Here is a 20,057-nt window from a genome sequence, read left to right as displayed (position 1 = left end):
TGATTTTCTGGCGGCCGATCAAGACAAGTCTCAACCATCTCATTACTGGACATTTCTGGTCCAGCTTATGACTTTTATGGGATTTTTCATTCATCCTCCCAAATCCAGGATCTGAATTACATCGGAGCCTGATTTCTTCTTCAGAAAGGCTTACTCTGCCCTCCAGAAGATTGCTTTACATCCCTAAATCTCATGATCATCAATGCTTGGATGTTACCAACTCATACGATCAGATGGTGGATGTCCCTCCTCTGAAGATTAACATCTCTCCAGGACCTGACCTACAGAGGAAGGCTACAGCTGGTTACATAACCAATCACCTGCCAATACCACTTCCTGTGGTTGATGCATCAACAGCATGTCATGACGGGCATCCCTCTCACCTTTTCCCACACAAACATCATCTGTTTATGGATTCCTCAGACTTGGGCAGGGGAGCCCATCTGCCAGATACAGGACTCATGGATGGAGACAGAGAAGGATCTCCAAATCAACTGCAGGTAGATGATGGCTATATTCTATGTGATCCTGAATTGTAAAGATTTGAGTCGAAATAGGTACCGGCTGGAGCTTTCTTCATGTTTGGGAACAGACGGAAGTCTGAAAGAGCCAAATCAGAGGAATAAGGCGCTGGAAATGTTCAAAGCCACACTGTGGTCATAGCAGTGGCTTATGTGTGTACTGTGCTTTGAACAGATGGAAGAGCTCACCTTCACCTTTTCCCAGCTTCCAAAGTCTCTTAGTCTTTATTTCATCCTATAATTGAAAAGGTGCAGAATAATATGCTCTGTTTATTGTCTGGCCTTTTGATGATAATCCACCATGATGACACCCCTCAGCATCCCAGAACATGGGTGCCATAACCTTTCCATCTGATGGGACAGTCTTTAAATTGCCATCTTTGGTGGTGGTGATGTCAAATGTTTCCACTGTTTTCATTGTTGTTTGGACTCATTTCATTTGTTGTTTGGTGAAGTAGTGAACCCAGTCTTCATCCATAGTCAGAAATGGTTGCAAGGACCTTTCTGGTTCAGCTTCTGACAGCTAGATTATCACAAGGCATGTTGTGCCTGGTGCGGTTTTCATCAGATGTCTGAAGCTTTGGAACCTAACAAGCTGATACCTTCTCCATTGCCAAAGTTTCTGTGGTATGGAATGTACTCTCTCCCCTGGAAAAGCCTATTGAGCGAGCAATATGATGCTCCGTCATTCACTGGTGGGTCATCACCATATCGTGGATTCTCTGGATCATTTCTGGTGTTGCAGATGTGACATGACGTCCAGAACAGTGGTCATCTTCAAGGCTCTTCCTGCCATGCCTAAACTCCTTTGCCCATCACTGTACCATGGAAGGGGCATACTTCCCTAGTGTTGTACCCTTCAGGATGGCTATGGTGTATCTAATGGGTATCTCCTTTATGGCCACGGCAAATCTTTTTTTGCACATCAATATGTCACATGCAGGTCATCTTCAAGGTCATTCCCTGAAAGAAAAGGTTTACCCTACTTGAACTTGGTCTTCCTTAGGCCGGGCCAAGATTGAAAAAGGTCATGAGTCACCATCATATAAGGTCAAGGTCACAGTGAAACTCATTCGTAACGTTTGCCATTTTCATTTAATTGACCTTTTCTGCAGATATTTGTAGTCGTTATATTATTGGACTGCAGAATTGAGCGTATCAGAAGCTGATGTAAGACCCCAAATGACTTGACTGTTGAATACATGGACATGATAGGTCACATGTGACAGTGACCTACTTTCAGTAGCATGTGACATATTTTTGTTGTTACATTAAGATTCCACCAAGGAACAACATAATTCCTTCGAATACCCTATCTCTATTACATCACACTGAAAAAATCCTAAGATTTTTAACAGACGTCCTCTTCACTGTCAGCTATCCCAACCAGTTGTTAGGTAAACTGTACCTTGTGGAAAAGCCTTTGCAAAAGGCAGGCAACGTCACTTCTTTTCAGTGTGTGCAAGGAACAACACTTGAATTTTGTTTCAGTTTATACTCGCACACGTTTTTTTGTGTTAACATCAGTACTAAGTTAAATTCTTGAAGGGTTCAATGGACATATACCTATTTGTTTGTTCTAATCTCGGTTTATTACACATAGTTAGAATTTTGTTAACATATTTTGGGAACATGGAACATCTACCCATTGCTGCCTGGCCTCACAAATCAGTTTACAATATATGCCCAAGCTTTTCAAACAAGGAACCAGACTGCCAAAATTACAGCAGGAGTCCTTTTAAAAATTATTATGGTTTACTACGGCTTTCCCTTTGGACTGCACTCAGATCCAGGAGCCATCTTCAAGAGCAACCTTATCAAGGACCTTTGTAAATTGGCTGGAATTGACAACAGTAGGACAACACCTTATCACCCAAATGGAATGACTGGAAGATACAGCCACACTTTATTTGGGTAGGCTTGGGTCCCTAAAGCCATCCACGAAGACTAACTGGAAGTGCTACATTGCACCATTTGTCCACGCCTACAACTCAACACGACATGAGTCAACAGGAAAAAGTCCTTTCTTCCTCATGTTTGGAAGAAAGCCTTGTCTGCCTGTGGATGTAGCTTGTGGTATTGTGAACCACAAGGAAGTCAGTCTTCATCAAGTAACTGAGGTCACAGCAGGCAATATAGTCCTGCACCATGACTGTGGCATATATTTATTTTATATTAAAAAAAAACAATCTAGAAATGTATACGAAAGCAAGTCTAGCCAGCTCTAGCTAGTTTTATTCCACAGCATAGGGAAAATAATTTTTTTAATTTTTGGAGTCTATAAGATTTCTAGACTAAATGTTAGTCTACAGGCAGTGTATCTCAAGCTGAGATTGAGACAGACAACCATGTGGAACAGGAACCACCAAGGACAGCTTGGAGAGTTCTCCCAGCCAACAACATCAACAGATTGGAAATCCAGGGCATCATTTCTAAAGACTCTAGCTGAAGGTGGACTTTTATATACTCACTACCAAACGAAACATGAATACCATATATGTTGGTTTCATTATGAAGAATTACTCATTTTCAAGATATTAGATTGTTAGATTGGTTTGATGCACAAACGAACATACTGTTATGTTGTTTGAACCGACACTCATGAATGCAGCACATATGACGTCATAGATCCATGACTTGAGATGCATTATTTGTTTCGTACAAGATTAGCATGTAAAGTTTAGAAATCACGTGCAGCATATTGTGATAAGAATAAGGACGCTCTGTGGTAACTCTTGACTGATTATTAGTTTTGTCATTCCATCAGAAACATATCTTCTTAAGTTACATACTTCTCGAGATGTTTCTATGGTTCGCATTGTTTTGGGTGGTGAGTATAGGATCTTCCAGAAGACGCATACGGAGCCATTTTTTCTTTGATTACAGGTTCTACCTACCCAGCCATGGGACATTGTAAGTATGGACAATGTTTTCCCTGCCAGGGAGAATGTAGCAGAATGTAAATATGGTTTATTTGAATTAATGTTCTTTAAACTTTGGTAAATAGTTTCGTTAAGTATGGTAGCATCTCCTTTAACTTACCTGTGCACTCTCTACTAACCACTATGTAAGTAAACATGGGGTTTTCTTGTATTGCTTTGTCTTTAGTGACCTGGTCCAATATTCCAACTATATGACGGCGGTCTGTAAATAATCAAGTCTGGGCCAGACAATCCTGTGATTGACAACATGAGCATCAATCCACGCAATTGGGATACAATTACATGTATCAAACAAGTCAGGGAGCCTGACCACCCGATCCAGTGTTGCCTCTTACGACAAGCATAGTCACCTTTTACAGCAAGCATGGGTTACTGAAGCCCTATTCTACCCTAGATCTTCACAGGTTCCTCCCAAAAAGCATTGAAAACATCCAAATTGTGTGCTGTGCATGAACATGCACATGCAACTTGTGAATTTCAACCTTAGTGAGTGAGTGAGTATGGTTTTACGCCGCTTTTAGCAATATTCCAGCAATATCACGGCGGGGAACACCAGAAATGGGCTTCACACATTGTACCCATGTCGGGAATCGAACCCTGGTCTTCAGCGTGACGAGCGAACGCTTTAACCACTAGGCTACCCGACCGCCCCGAATTTCAACCTTAAAGTCAAGGAGATGTATTTATGAATATGTATTGAAAGATGCATTATATAATTTCAGAATAAATTTCTCATTGAACTTTATATGAAGCACAGTAACTTGTTTCTGTTAGTATTGATATATAATTCTTACGTATCCTTTACCTCTATTACATCATTGCCATACATCCTGTATTTTGGCTGCAATCACACTATAACTGAAATTTCAGATTTCAACAGAAGTCCTCTTCACTGCCAACTACAGGTGATAAGTTGTTCCCCTAATAGCACATACAGGTGTCCTGTGTGCAAGGCATGAAAAAGTAACTTATGGCCTGTCTATAGCACTGGTTGTTTTCACACTTTAGACTTTTAGTTCAGTATTTCTAGTTAAATTAGTAATATATATTCTTTCTGTATAAAATTTACTATCAGAAGTCATATACTTTTATTTATTTACTCTGGTGAATTTACCTGAATACACTTGGTTAAGTGCGTGAGTGCGTGTCTCCCTTGGTGTCAATGGCCTCTCCTTCCAATTATAACGGAGACCTTATCGATTCCTTTGACACTATGGACACCAAGCAACGAGGCTTCCTGGGGTATGTTACATGGATTCTAATTCGGACGCTTTTGAAGATTTTTACTCCCCATCATTGGACTCAGTATTATGCTCCCGGACACACATTTGTGGAACTTATTGAAGAACTTTACCATGTGATGCCCATGTTACAGCCCAACTGAATCGTCTCTGATGCCAGAGTATGCAGGTTGCCACTCACCTTCTATGTCAAACCATGTCCACCAAACTTTACCCTGGCCTATTTATGCCCGTCCTGTGATCAAGCATGCTTCGGAGAATTTACACAAATTGAAACATCACGATCAGCTTCCTTTACCTAATCTCAAGAAAAGGCTTTACCAGACGCATGAGAGCCCATTTCCCGATTCTCCAGTACTTGATGACGAATTCCTCAAGCTGGTACAGACATCCAAGACAAAGGTCACCTTACCTGCAACTCATATCAAAGATGTCAACGACAACACCTTCTTGCTCAGGTTCGATCTTGTGCCGTCTCGAACTAGACAAAGAAATGATAATGACTCAACCTATTACTCCTCCCAAGGTCTTCAATGACAGGTTGGGAAAGGTTATTGACGAAATCCGTTAGGGCATCACTGAGCACTTCCAAATGTCTACGATTAATCTGGCAGCCAAGGTTCATGGTCCTACCTCCTTCTCCAAGCATCCATGATGCTTGTTTCAGGGAACCTCCCTGGAAAGAGTTTGTTCCTTCTGGAAAGGATTTTTTGCAACCCAGTCATCGACCTGATAGATCCCATCATATGTGAGACTCTTTTTGTCACCCAGATTATAAATGCTTAGGGTCTAACAAAAGAGGCCTCCACGTCGCCCCATCCCCATTGACCTGACTTTGTGTATGGATGATCATCGGCTCCCTCCATTTCAAATCAAGCCGACTCGGGATGGGGTGCCCACATGGATGATCCAAGGATTATGGACACTGTTTGAAAAAATCACTCCACATAAATTGCAGGCAACTGAAGGTGATTTATTATGTTCTCAAGACCTGGAAAACATTGCTATCAGTCCTCATAGCCACAGACAACACTACAGTAGTGGCGTATATCCAGAAACAAGGGGGAACCAAATCCGGAAACTATTAAGTTATTTGCCTTAGCCAAATCCCTCAATTGTCGGATGGCATGAGACGTATACCCAAGAAGTTCAACATTCTTGTGAACAGCCTTTCCCGCAGTGGACGTATTGCATCTCCATAACTTATTTGACAACCATTGGGATTAGTTTGTGCACTGGAGCTGAAGTTGAGGAATAGTGGTGAATTTCCTCTTATATTTGTGCCAGGATAATCAATTTTGGCATGGCACCCTAGAAGGTTATCGCTCAGTGCTTCACTCTGTTCTCCAACATGATGATCTCTGTATTGGAAACCATCCTATTCTCAACAGACTTTTGCACTCCTTTCTCTTGGAAGATGTTCAAACGCCTAAGATCTTTCCCAAATGGAATTTATCTGTCATCTTGTCAGCTCTGCTCACTGATCCATATGAACCACTTGGTCAAACCATCTTGCTTCACAAATCCAGAATCCATGGCAGCAATTGCCAGAGTTTCGGAACTACATGCTTTGGATACCTTACACAAGCACTGAATTGGACTTCCATTACGTAATGTTCTCCTCTGGAATTTGTAGCCAAGAGTCAGACACCAGCAATATATACTATTCCTGCTCTACCGCCCACTGTTGACCATCCTGATCGACTACTATGTCCAATCCAGGCAATTTGATATTATCTTGCTGCTATGGGTCCACATCGCTGCTGCAGGAAACGACTTTTTATTTTCTGGAAACCTCATTCGAACAATATCACTGAGGTTACGGTGGCTGGTTGGCTCAAATCTACTATCACAGCGAGTTACCAACAAGCTCTGGATACTCTGCTCATAAAATACATGCTCTAGCGACGAGCTAGCATCTTGGACATCAGTCTCTCTGTTTGTGAAGATGCCAATGGGGATCGCATCCCACTTTCACTGGTTACTGCTTACGTGATGTTTGAGGGTATCCTTTCTCTGGGCCCCACAGTAGCCGTACAAACTGTCCTCGAGCCATTGTTGTCCCTCCTTCTACAGAAAAAGGGGGATGGGGGATATGACATCAGCAGCAACAGAAGGTGAGTACCGGTAAACATTTTCTGGATCACTAGCTACTGTGTGTAAGAGAACCAAGGTATATCTGTACCCAAATTAAGTTGGATGTTGCTAACAGATCAACCTGAAGTGATGAAAGTGAAGAGAAATAAGACCGGAAGTGACATCATATCCTGAACTATGATAGACTGGAAGTGACATCAGAGTTATAAACTGGAGCAAATGATGAGTTAGGATAGAACAAAAGACATCATTTATTGAACATCAGCAAATATAATGGTAATTCAAGTGAAGGTATCAGATACATGTATTTGACGGATTCATTCATCTTCTTGATTTCAAGTCCTCAAGAGGTGATTCCAAGGTAATTATCTCCCAAGGTTTTGAAACAGTAATATGAAATGGAATCACAGGCGGTTTATAGGATTACTGTCAACTATGCAGGAAGTGTACTGGAGGCAGAACCCTTCCCTCTGGTATTTTCTGGCAATGATGTAATAGAGGTAGATGGTTTGTTAGAATTATCAAAACCATAATTATCATTGTTAGTATTTTTAGAATCATTACCTCCCACCTCCCCAATCATCTGTCAGTAGTAGTTTGATGATTGGAAAGTAGTGACGTTTTTCCCGCCTTACAGACAGGAGAACTGTATTTGCTGTTAGGGGAATAACTTATCAAGTGTAGTTGAGGTGAGGTGAGGTGAAATTGGGTTTAACGTCGCGTCCAAGATTATTGCACTTATATAGCGACGTGCATGCACGTGTATGTGTGTGTGTGGATGCTTGTACTAGTCCGGACTGATGCCGATTTATAGTGCTAGCTCACTGAGATACCATGCCGCAGTTTAACATGAATACCCCACTAAGACACAGTATACGGACTCCGAGCCGACCAGTCCTTGTTTTAGCCCCTTAATGCCGAGCGCCAGACAGGGTAACAACAAGTACAATCTTTTAACGTCTTTTTGTATGACGCGGCCGGGGATCGAACCCTGGACCTTCCGCTCTCCGGGCGGACGCTCTACCACTAGACCTAGGAGGCGGTCCAAGTGTAGTTGACAATGAAGAGGACTTCTGTTGAAATCTGAAATTTTAGTTATAGTGTGATTGCATCCTGAATACATGATTTATGGCAATGATGTAATAGAGGTAGTATTCTTAGAATTATTAACAATGACTATTGTTTTGATGTCAGCTGTCAAACAAATTTGTTTGTTTCCATCAGTGGTGAAGAATATTCTCTTGGCATGGAAACTGAAGCTTATATGGTGTAGAAACAATGGTCCAGAGCAAAGAAATTTTAACTGTGAAAATGTTTAACAATGTCCTCAGAGGCAGGAGAGCTCAGGAAGGTGCAACTTTATGAGGAGACCACAGTGTTCTTCCATCATGCCACAGCACTCACTTGCCTATTAGACCTGCCATCACTTCTTGTCAATCTGCATCCATCTGAGTTCACACTTTGCACACAACCTCGACTTGCGATCTGTTTGCACTTACGAATAGTGATAAGCTGAATAGTTTCCAGTTGTATGTTGCCGGATGTTTGGGGGTTTGGTAGTGACAGAGGGTGCTGAGAATGGACAGATAGATGATCACCAGGGAAGACCTGACTGATCTTATCTTCAATTTTGGCATCAATGCACATATTATCAAGGCACAATTTCATGCAACCCACATTCAACGGTTATAACAAATTTTAAAACTTATCCTATTTCACCCTATGCATTTCATCCTTTTTCTTCCGATCCTTGTGTGGAAACATCCTAAAACAAAGTTTCCAGCTTCACAAAAACACCCCATGCATCCCCATGGCAACCACCCTAACAATCAGGTCATGCACCTGAATCCTGTGCAGCCTGATGTACATGATCTGATCACCTGACACCCTCTGCCTCATCATTCTCTTTATCTTCACCTTCATGTGGAGACGTGCTATATTCTAGAGAGCATATTTCCCCTTTATTATCCCCCGCCACGAAGTGGAAGGGGGATATAGGAATGGGTGCCGTCCGTCCGTCCTTCCATCCTTCCGTCACATTTCGTTTCCGGAGCAGATCTTGAAAACCGTACCATATTTCTTCACCAAACTTGGCACATAGATTGATCTAGTGGTGAACTGGTGCCTTTTGATAGTTTGGGATTTTAAACAAATTTATTTTTTGAGTTTCCATGGCAATGACTTTGATTTAGACTGAAAATGGCGGTAGTCCTCGTTTCCGGAGATCTTGAAAACCGTACCATATTTCTTCACCAAACTTGGCACATAGATAGATCTAGTGGTGAAGTGGTGCCTTTTGATAACTCATTACAACTCATTACAAATACAACAGTGTAATTGATCTTTAACCTACTCAACTGTATAAACACTATATATTCTTGTCAACCATACTCTGTACTTCACTTGCTTGATAACGGTGTCAGAACCTTCACCGAAACCATCGCTCCTAATTGTAATAAAGAAGTTGTTCGTCCATATGTCTCATCCTTACTCATTACAAATTCAGTTACATATTCTATCATAAACTGCAGATGGAAAAACAACACCAGTAATAACTTTTTTTAGTGCTGCAATTAGGCCATTTACATTGCACACAACCCGACATGTCATATTGGTGGGGGATGTGAGTATTTCATGCTTGTTTTCTCAAAATTTGACAGGAGTTCAGCGTACTACTTGCAACATTATGGGCAAGGATCAGCAGAAACGTTCGGCCTACAGGAAGTGTCGCCACATATTTTCACTGGTGGATCCACACAAATTATGTTGTGAATGTCGGGGGGGGGGGGGGGGGGGTTCATGGATACCAGCCTATGTGATGTCCGTGGCCCATGCTAATAGGAAACCTACATGAGTAGGACCGAAAATTTAATCCAAAGCAAATTCCAGGATGTCATGGACCACACATCAGTTGGGATCAATTCCTACTCTATGGCAGAGAAGTCTACTTACCTACTGTCCTTGGGAGGAACATCATAAAGTTCCTCCCATCATAAAGTGAGACTCTTCTAAATGCCATGGTCATCTCCCTACCTATTCGATAACAGGATTTAGGAGGTTGAGCAGGAAGTCACAAAGGAGACTCATGTCCAAGTATCAGTAGACCTCCTCTGACCTGTCACTCTTACACCAGTAGGCGGTCAGTTTGCAGCCAACTGGACCATCCTGGATAACCCCGAGATGGGTACTGGCTGCCGCTCAACAACATACCTCCAACGATGTCCACTCCATTCCAGAGGGTGTATCCGGCCAAACAGTTGATGACAGTGCACGACACACTATGTATGTTGATATCCAAACATGCTCCAGAGTGTTTAGGCCCCAGTCTCAGAACTCCTACTCACTGATATTGTCCCCAGATTTGTCTCTCGGATTCCAGATCAAGAGGCGTGGGAGTATGACGCCCTGGCCATATCTTGGGAGAATCTCGACGCTTACACCTTTCTACCAACAGCGCTTCTACCACAGGTGATTCAGAAGGTCGTCGTCATGACTCAGCTACATCTGATTTTGGTTGCACCTTACTGGCCAGCTCGCACCAGTTGGTTCACTGTGTTGTTAGACCTCACAAAGCGAAGTCATCATCTGCTTCCTTTTCGAAGAGATCTTCTCTTTCAACCTCACTCTAGCCTTCGACATCCATCGCTGGACACCCTACATCTAAGCGTCTGGTTCACCTCCAAAAGTCATTAGCAGCAAAAGGGTACTCAAGGCGAGTAGCGAAGACCATTACTGAGGCTCACTGTACTTCGACCAAAGCTTTGTACGACCATATATGGAAAGCCTTCAAGGGATACTGCTGTGGCAGGGCTATCACTTTTCCTACTACTGCTTCCCCACGGCAAATTGCAGAATATCTTCAGCATCTTCATTATACCAGGAAGCTTAAGGGCTTAACATTATCCACATACCTAGCAGCACTTAATTCGGTCGACGCTACTACAACGGGTGTGAAGATCTCTGTAGTTGCCGAATTCCAAGGTCTCAGTTCCTACAAACTCGCAGACCAGTCATCCAGATTTCGTCCACCTAAATGGGATTTGAATGATATTCTTCGACACTTGACATCCCCAGAATACGAGCCTCTGCTAACTAAAGACTTCAAGCAGATCACTCTTAAAACAGTCTTCCTTCTAGCTTTAGCTACTACTACGAGGCCACTCCTTTGTTTATTATTGTACTTCAATGGTGAGGCAAAAAACTCATCTGTAGAAACAATAGTCTTCCGCTATGAAGTCGCTGTAAGGTGCGACCATTTTGGTGGTGTCCCAAACCCTTACCTGCTCACCTCTGCCTCGAGCAAGTGATGTCACAGTATTGGTTTGAAGATCCTCTTTTGGATGTTGATCGTTATCACATCTTGCCTCAGCATACTTCTATCATGCAGTGGCATTGATAGCTTTGACTAAGCGTTAAATAAGATGCCAAGCAAATCCGCCTTTCGTCCTAGAGCATATGTGGGGGTTTGTCTTGTAGAGCTAATTGACTGGTTGAATAGGTTGACTACTTCAAAACCACGTGGTCATCATGGAATGATGTCCTATGTGAAGACACACATCACATGTTTTTACCGATGGTATGACGTTGTGTCCTAGTAGTGAAAGTGCAGTGATCCACCCTTAAAATCAGAAGTCTTTGTCACACATTCGCATCAGAAGACAATCTAAGAGTTGAAGCATGTTTAGCACCAGCTTCCTTGTGTATATCTCACAGTTATATGATGAATACAGGCTAGGGAAGTCATCACGTGTCAGCTGACACAGTTCGTCGTCGTTTAAGAGCGGGGGGAATCAGATGTCGTCATCCTTACGTCAGGCCCATACTGACTCAACGACACTGCCAACAAGTCTACAGTGGTCCCAACAGCACCTCTATTGGCGATGTCAACAGTGGCAACAAGTTGTCTTCTCAGACGAATCAAGGTTCAACCTTTCTCATGCCGATGGCTGCATCAGAGTGTGGAGTGATGTAATGAGTGTTAAGCTCACTGCTGTGTCTTATAGGCCAAGTGGTGTGGAGGCATTAATTATCATCACAGGACCCCTCTACACTGTTCCGTCAGTGTGTGACTGCTGTTCTGTACAGGGATGATTGATGTTCTTCATAATCAGCTCAGACCTCAACCTCAACTCCAGGTCTTTCAGCAGGACAATGCTCCTCAGGAGGAGACATCTTCAGGAACTGGAAGCCTTTACGGTGTGGGAATGGAACAGGATTCCTCAATCTGTCTTCCAAAGACTTTTGACTCAATGAGATGGCAATGTGCTGCCTGTATCGCAGCTAACAGAGGTCACACACACTATTGATGGACATGACTGACACTTGTCATTTTTCTGTTTGGGGGTACCCTGTTTTCAGGGGGGGGGGGGGATTTTTTCAATAAACAAGGATGGTTGTCCTCAAACAATGTGCATTTGTTACCAAATGCTTTTTATGTTTTTTTATGGTCTCAAAGTTATCCGCATAATATGTACAAGTTTGGCTTCTTTTGTGGTTGTATAGGATCTTGCAACTCAATGCTGAAAAAAAGGTGGCCTGCTAACGCCATTTTTACATTTTGTTTCCCACTCAAGGCTGCCAATCACCATAAACACCATTTCATCTATCCATGAGTACAAATAAAATGTAAAAAATATTAATCGCATGATAAAAAAATAGTTTTTTGTGTGCATGTCATTCAGACTGATCTGGTTTCTGGTTTTTTTCCCCTCTACCGCCCAAATATCCCCTCCCTGTCATGCCTCCTCCCATTTTGCCCCCACTAGCCAAGATGGGCTCTAGATAAGCTTGTTATTGTGGCCAGCCGGTTAAAATAAATACAAACTAAGGCGGAGTTCAGATATTATCGAGGGGAAACTTCCACATCTAGAACTGTTCTACCAGCTGCACTATATCAGTAAAACAAAGTCAGCAGCTATAGCTAAACTGTATAACAAACTTAGCAAGGGAATTTGTTGTATTGCCATCTTTGATAATTTAAAGCAAACCTAACATTGGAATAACATTGATGTCAGAGTTCAAATATAATAAACTGCTGCCGGTCATTTTCAAACGCACACTTTGAATCTCTCAAATTGTGAACACATCTTCTTATGTTCTGCATTAATCATATTAAAAAGCACTGTCTAAGAAATGTTATGGTGTTAGCAAATGAAGTAAAATATCAAACAGAACACAATCAATTGTTTTATTTGACAAATATTGATCAACTGAATGGTAAGAACAGCTAGTAAGTGTAATGCTTAACAGAATAACAATTCCTACACAACAACAGCATAACAAGATGAAGGGGCTAGGAATAATAGAGAAACAAGAAATGTGAGCATGGCATGGAGAAATGGGCTACATTGGGATATTTGGATGGAAATCATGTCCACAACCCTGTTTAATTCTGTATATATTTAGTCAGTGCAGATGTGTTCTACAGTCACAGTAGATGCCTTACAATCTGTCTGATGATGCCTTTCAGTCAGTGTAGATGCCTTACAGTCAGTGTAGATGCCTTTAGCAGGGTTCATGCTTTCCAGTTAGTGTTAATGTCTGAGACTCTCTGTTGATGCCCTTATATTTAGTTCCAACCCCTTCAATAGGGGTTAATGCCTTACAGTCAGTGTTCATTTCTTACACTACATTTCTACACTATTGATATAACACCTTGCTCAGTCTGTCTTTCATGAATCTGTGTGTTTTCCCCCCAAGAAGAACAGCCTGCTAAATGCCTTAAGTTAACTGTACATTCATTGTATATGAGCCGCATGACTCCCATCCATGCATTCCTAACTGAAGCACTGTGTCATATTGATGCATGCTGATGTCCATCCATATGTGTCTGCCAGTAGTCTACAGCTGAAAAATATCCCAGTTTGATTGACATCCTCTACTGTTTTATGTAAGAGAAATGTACAAACAAACAAGGAGATATTGTCTGTATCACATGATTGTGAATGCTAGGAAAACAACAATTAGTTAAATGTCTCATAAATTCATACTTCAGGGTGATACATATTTAAAACATCATGATAATTCCACATTCAGTCTAGAAAACCTCCCTTTTCTCTTCCTGGAAACTAATGGTCTTGTGTGGATCTGTTCTGAAATCAGATCACCTCTATGTCCTTCTGAACTGTGTTACATTGATTTTACTGCATTGTCACAGTGCAGAATCTGGTACGGCCCACTTCATGACAACCCTGGAAGCAGCTATAACAAAACCCATAGGCGTTTGTGTCCCCAAAAGTCTGTGGTGCACCTTGGGTTGTTTTTCAATTTCTCACAATAAACATAACCTCATACAGATGTTCTATTTAGGATGTGTAAATACCAGTTCTACTTTGGTTGAATATCTGTTTAAACTGTGTAAAAGGTACTTGCAATCTCACCACTCTTACTCTACACACATAGCATTCATTGATATTGTGAAAATTAACTTTTATAATCCCATCAATGACAACGAGAAAGAAAGTTGATGTTTCTAGACTGAATATGCTCAATAAGAAATTCAAATGATAAAAGTGTTAACAAGTAATAGGACTCAAACTCAACAGGTCAGGTAACAATGTAGTCAGAGTAATCTGGCAGTTGCATCATTTCTACATATCTACACATAGTATGTATATAAACATCCTTCAAAGTGAATGTAGCTTGTCTAGGAGTGGTAAGAGCATCTTACAGAAGCATTACATAAAATTATTAAAAACATGCATTTAATAAATGTGACCTGTTCCATGAAATGGGGCAACAACTTGTCCATTAAATATATTGTTTCACATTTTGGGTAAAGCCAATTATCACAAAACAATATTTTCAGATTTGTGTGACACAGATTTTATAAAATGACCAGTAAATGAAACTGACTGTTGGCATGTGAAATAGAAATAGTTTTAGTTTGGTATCTGTATTTTGATCAGGAAATTAATACCAACAAGGTTTGTTGCTTACTATAATCATACTTCTAATAATTTGAAAAGAACTAAAAGTGTGTAGTAATTTATCTCAAACCCATAAGACATTAGAAAATCCATCACATGTGGGTTGATCTACCATTAAAAACAGAAATATAGTCATTGCAGCTCTGTATGTGTTTCGGGCAACAAGCTGTCAACACATGGAGCCATGTTATCCTAATGTGAGCCAAACACTATCACAGCAAAGGTATTGGCACATTGAGACCAGCACAGTGAGACCGGCACAGTGAGACCGGCACAGTGAGATCGGCACAGTGAGACCGGCACAGTGAGATCGGCACAGTGAGACCGGCACAGTGAGATCGGCACAGTGAGACCGGCACAGTGAGACCGGCACAGTGAGATCGGCACAGTGAGATCGGCACAGTGAGACCGGCACAGTGAGATCGGCACAGTGAGACCGGCACAGTGAGATCGACACAGTGAGACCGGCACAGTGAGACTGAGATCGGCACAGTGAGACCGGCACAGTGAGACCGGCACAGTGAGATCGGCACAGTGAGACCGGCACAGTGAGACCGAGATCGGCACAGTGAGACCGGCACAGTGAGATCGGCACAGTGAGACCGGCACAGTGAGATCGGCACAGTGAGACCGAGATCGGCACAGTGAGACCGACACAGTGAGACCAACACAGTGAGACCAGCACAGTGAGACCGGCACAGTGAGACCGGCACAGTTGAGCATATAAACATTCATCTCAACGACATGAAATACAGTAAATAAGGTGACAGAAAAACAAAACCCCACACACTTTGGAGAAGATTATTACAGCAACAGACAAAGAGGACAAAAATAGAGGTCCAAGTAAATTAAAATTTTGACGTTCTTGTTGCACAACATTTTCCAGAACGATATGTAAAAAAAAAAAAAATTGCATCTTTTATTTTCTGCCATGTTCTTGTTGTACAACGATCAGCAGTGCTAAGTTCTAAAGGACTGTTGAAAATGCTAGAGAAATGCTTTTCTGGCTTCATTTAATAAATATCAATCATAGGCCTATGCATACTCCGGGGTATATCATAATAATGCAAATCCACCTAATTTAGTCTTTCCTAACTGACACTGTGATAGCCTAAATAGGTACTTGAATAGGTAAAGTGATAATAAATATTCGTGTGTTGTCATGCATGCATGAAGGGCCTATAGCCTGAGGTAATTAATTACCTAACACCTGTCCCCCGCTAATGAACTCACACTGGCCCATGTATTTGCACAGACAACATTATGATGATTATAACAGAGTCAGAGAATATGTGCATATTTCTATAGTCTCTTTCCCTCATTGGACTTACTCAATATGTGAAAATCTGTGAAACCATTTTTTAACAGACAAAAATATTTTTTTTAGCATTTCAGACAGTATTTTACGTATGTTCTTGTTGCAAAACATTTTTTCAGAATGGTATTAAAATTGCATCTTCTAATTTCTGCCATGCCATGGTTGAAGTAACTGGCATGTTCTAGGAATAGTGTTTTACTCCTCAAAAAGGAAACATTACACCAGTTTACTATAGAAGTACTAATTCATCTATGTTGTTAGATTTATCATACTGTTGCTCTTCGTAAACATTTCCTGGAATGTATTCACCCTTAAATGAAACAGGTCACATATGAATGCAAGATGGTCTCAAGATGCTCATACCTGGTTGTATATACTCAAAATAATACATCTTTCTGGAAATGTCAAAAATATTTCCATAACATATGACAAGAAGTTTCATGGACATCTAAGCTTTAAAGTTTGATATTTGCAAGTGTAAGGAAAAAAATATACATTGTAAGCAGTGTTTGAAACAAAAACAGTTTGCCAGGCTGCCATCAGGACCCATAGACTTAAGAAGCTGCAGGACTAAACTCTTTGGGTACCCATTTAAAAAACCCTAAAGCTTATACAGATAAATCAACACTTAAATTTACTGTAGGCCATAAGGACCATACAAATTTGAAACTATTGGCAGGTGCTTATTTGGAACATTGATTGTAAGATATATGTTGTTTAACTGCAGTGACCATTCTAGCTTCATGATGTGTTGCAACTTCACAGCAACTAGTAAGCAAGGACTATCGATGTGTAGCAGCTTAAATAAAATGTCCTGAATTAAGCAGCTGTTGTCTTTCATCATGCATTGCAGTGTGCCTCAATAAGTACAATTAGCCAAACTAGAGTGTTTGCATCACAGAAGCACTTGAATGTATGGCCTACTTACGTACACCTGAAAGTCTACCTGAAGCCTCTACAGGGAATTGGAAAGTCTTGGTAAAATAGAATTATGTCCTAGGTCTTGATGTCAAATTTAAGAAAAGATGAAACTTAAAACATTACATTTACTTGTACAGTCGATTCTCCTTAAGTGGGGCCGACCCAAAGTATCTACTGATCTGGAATATTGCTTGTCCCACCCTAGTGATTCCAACAGGTTTTTTTTATCTACAACAACCTATCATATTATTAGACCTGTTGATAAAATAAACAAAGGGAATTTATGCTTAACAATTGCACATTCTGATAACAATTAATTCATTATATAAATACATACTGCTTACAGCAATGAGCAATAAGTGACAACAAGGGAGTGTAACGTGTGTGGTGATCCAGGTGCAGTCAGTAGCTATCAGTCACTGCACTGTTCTTCAATATTTTCCAGTCGAGTTAAACGATCAAATTTTCTATGGATAGTGAGTCAGTGTTCCAGAACATCTATCTATAGATAAATACATGTGATGTGTGTGTGAGTCAATGGGTGGGGCTTAACACAGCTTGAACAGTAGTTTACTTATATTCAGGTATGTCCTCTGAATGGAACGTCCTAAGTGATGTAGGTCTTAGACATTTACCTCAATAGTAAAACCCATGGGTATGGTGGTGACAAACCTAGAAACATAATCAGGATGAATCCGGGTTTCTAACCCACGATAGGATTCTGGTACACCTAAGGGATGCAACTCTTCACAGCAAATTCCAGTGTCTTCCAGTGTACAACAGGGCCATCCATGCCCCATATATAAAGTTTCTAGTCGTCCAGATTTTCTAATAATGTGGAACCTACTTATCGAGAGTAGACTGTACTCAGTTTCCAATCCTATACAAAGAAACTATCTTTGGCAAAACATTGTGGCCTTAGAAATATATCAGAGCAATTATATTAATGTACATAAACATTGAGGAAACAGGTAGACATGGAATCATATTTTTACATGAAGAGTATAACATAACCAAGTCTGGATCACTCAGATCAACAAGTCCCATGGACATTATGTGTCATCAGTATGAACACTGTAAGGGGTTGTACTTCCATGCAGACATTGAGAATGGGGACAAAAAACTACCTGACTACATGCTTTGTACATTTATACAATATAGAGTAGGAATGCTTTGAAAAGTTCCTCTGTGCAATGTCTAAACTATGTGGATCTATATAAGTCAAACAATCTTTATCCTCTGTGAACAGGTTTGATATCTGCGCACACTCAATCAAGGGTACAATGATTTTGGAAAAAAAAGAAAATACATTTCTCAACAATGCTTTTAAATAAATGATGTACCGGTACATGACTGCATTAATGGGATGATATTTATTTTGTTTTGGAACAAGTACAAATTAACAGCTTCCAATTTACTATTTCAAGTAACGTATTCTTATTCACTCGAGGATATTTAAAAAATAAATTCTGTGTTTTATGACATCTAAAATTGATGTGATGTAAGGTACTGGTGAAGTGTTATCATAGTGTAAATTAGTACAATGATCAAAGACTTAACCTATCCAAGAACATATTGAATTACATATTTTGATTGAAACAGTTTGAATGTGTAAATTAATTTAACAATACATTTAAGTGAAATACTGAGACTGTCTTGGTTCTGATTCAGTACTGATACATTCCTTACAAGGCATAAGATCAGGAACACTTTTGGCACAAATGGTCAATAAAGTACATTCTCTAATCCTTGATTGAGTGTGACAACTAAACAATCTGAACTCCTGCAAACTGTACACAGCTGTTAATCTTTATACATGATATGACATTTTGTCATGCACTTCACAGAAGATATAGGTGGCAAGAAGACAGACAACAACAATATTAAGATGTTATTGCACAGACTTGGGTGGTGTTCCCAACATTGTATAGATGATGTGGGTGAGCAGTGATGCTGCTGTAACCAAGGACCTCTCACAAGGTAAGTTCACATCTCAGAAAATTACTACATCTTCAGAACAGCATCTCTGTACTTAGGTTAAAAAAATCCCTCCGTGTTTAATACATTTGAACAATTACAACTGACAGGAATCCAAGTGACCATTGTGTGTTCTACTGCTGTGATATTTCTGATGTTGGCTGGAACTAAGGGTCCAAGGTATCTACAACCTACTTGTGAGTCACTGCTTTTGGAAATAGAATAAAACTGTGTAGATCATGTGATGTGAACCAAACTCACAACTGCTACATGTAAACAGTTCCACCTATTCAGAAACATCATTCTTATTGTCATGACAACACTTTATGCACCAATGCAGCCAATCAGATGCCAGTTTTCATTATTTCAACCAATCAGTTCCAAAGCATCTGCCATTAACTGATACCATGCTGATTGTGGTAAAATTGCCAAAGCATACACAGATGCACTGGTTGAAAATGCTATAGCAAGCTTACAATCACAGTTGTATTCAACCAATCACAGACAGCTTTCTCTTCAAATCAACCACTCTCATACATTGCTCACTGATTTAATTGGTCCAGATTAAGTTCAAATGCCTGAGATCCATCCAATGAAAGGTCAATGGCACCTTTCAGTCATCCAGCCACAATCCAGTATTGAATTGATTGACTAAAGGCTACCAGAAATCTTCTAGACTGCAGTAGCCTTCAGCCAATCAACTGATTGCTGGTAAGTGACCAGTTATCAAGCTCCAAACATTTTCTTGACTGTGTAACCAGGCATGGAGTAGAAGAAGAGGACCAGTATGGCAGACAGAAGGAGAACGATGAACACCTTCAAGATGACCCACTTGTAGTTGTGCCACAAAATGTAGCGGATGGACTTGAGTGGATTGAGGAACCAGATAAACGATGAGTCAGGTCGGCTGAAGGAAGAAACATATTTTACATTCAAATGTAAATTTCTACAAAATTCACCTCAGGCAATTTATCAACATATGTATTTATTAACATACAATAACTAGATTTCAAGCGATTCCGTGGAATTTGATTTGTTAACCATGCAAAAGGTTTTGGCATTAGTGTTTCAATAATATAAAAAGATAAGGCCATGCCCACTAATGGACTACT

The 20,057-nt window shown here is 40.6% G+C and overlaps 2 protein-coding genes across 7 annotated transcripts in view; both read right to left on the bottom strand.

The window, feature by feature from the left end:
* Positions 1–12,974: 12,974 nt before the first annotated feature.
* LOC124146190 (otoferlin-like) overlaps positions 12,975–20,057 on the bottom strand; it is a 243,900-nt gene continuing 236,817 nt past the window's right edge. For all 6 annotated transcript variants that reach the window (XM_048399771.1, XM_046516364.2, XM_046516363.2 and 3 more), the window contains one exon: positions 12,975–19,852. In XM_048399771.1, the coding sequence (XP_048255728.1) occupies positions 19,672–19,852 (181 nt within the window). In that variant the 3' untranslated portion in view covers positions 12,975–19,671. The remainder of the gene's footprint in view (positions 19,853–20,057) is intronic.
* LOC125381909 (keratin-associated protein 4-4-like) lies at positions 14,922–15,464 on the bottom strand. The gene has a single exon (XM_048399268.1). The coding sequence runs from the start codon at positions 15,462–15,464 to the stop codon at positions 14,922–14,924; it is 543 nt and encodes a 180-aa protein (XP_048255225.1).

The sequence above is a fragment of the Haliotis rufescens genome, unplaced genomic scaffold (assembly GCF_023055435.1).
Source record: "Haliotis rufescens isolate VD_foot unplaced genomic scaffold, xgHalRufe1.0.p SCAF_2, whole genome shotgun sequence".
Taxonomy (NCBI): domain Eukaryota; kingdom Metazoa; phylum Mollusca; class Gastropoda; order Lepetellida; family Haliotidae; genus Haliotis; species Haliotis rufescens.
This window is presented reverse-complemented; position numbering and strand designations above follow the sequence as displayed.

What these genes read in the sequence shown, in the direction of transcription:
- LOC125381909 (XM_048399268.1), bottom strand. Translation starts at nt 15,464, where the DNA reads ATGAATGTTTATATGCTCAACTGTGCCGGTCTCACTGTGCCGGTCTCA.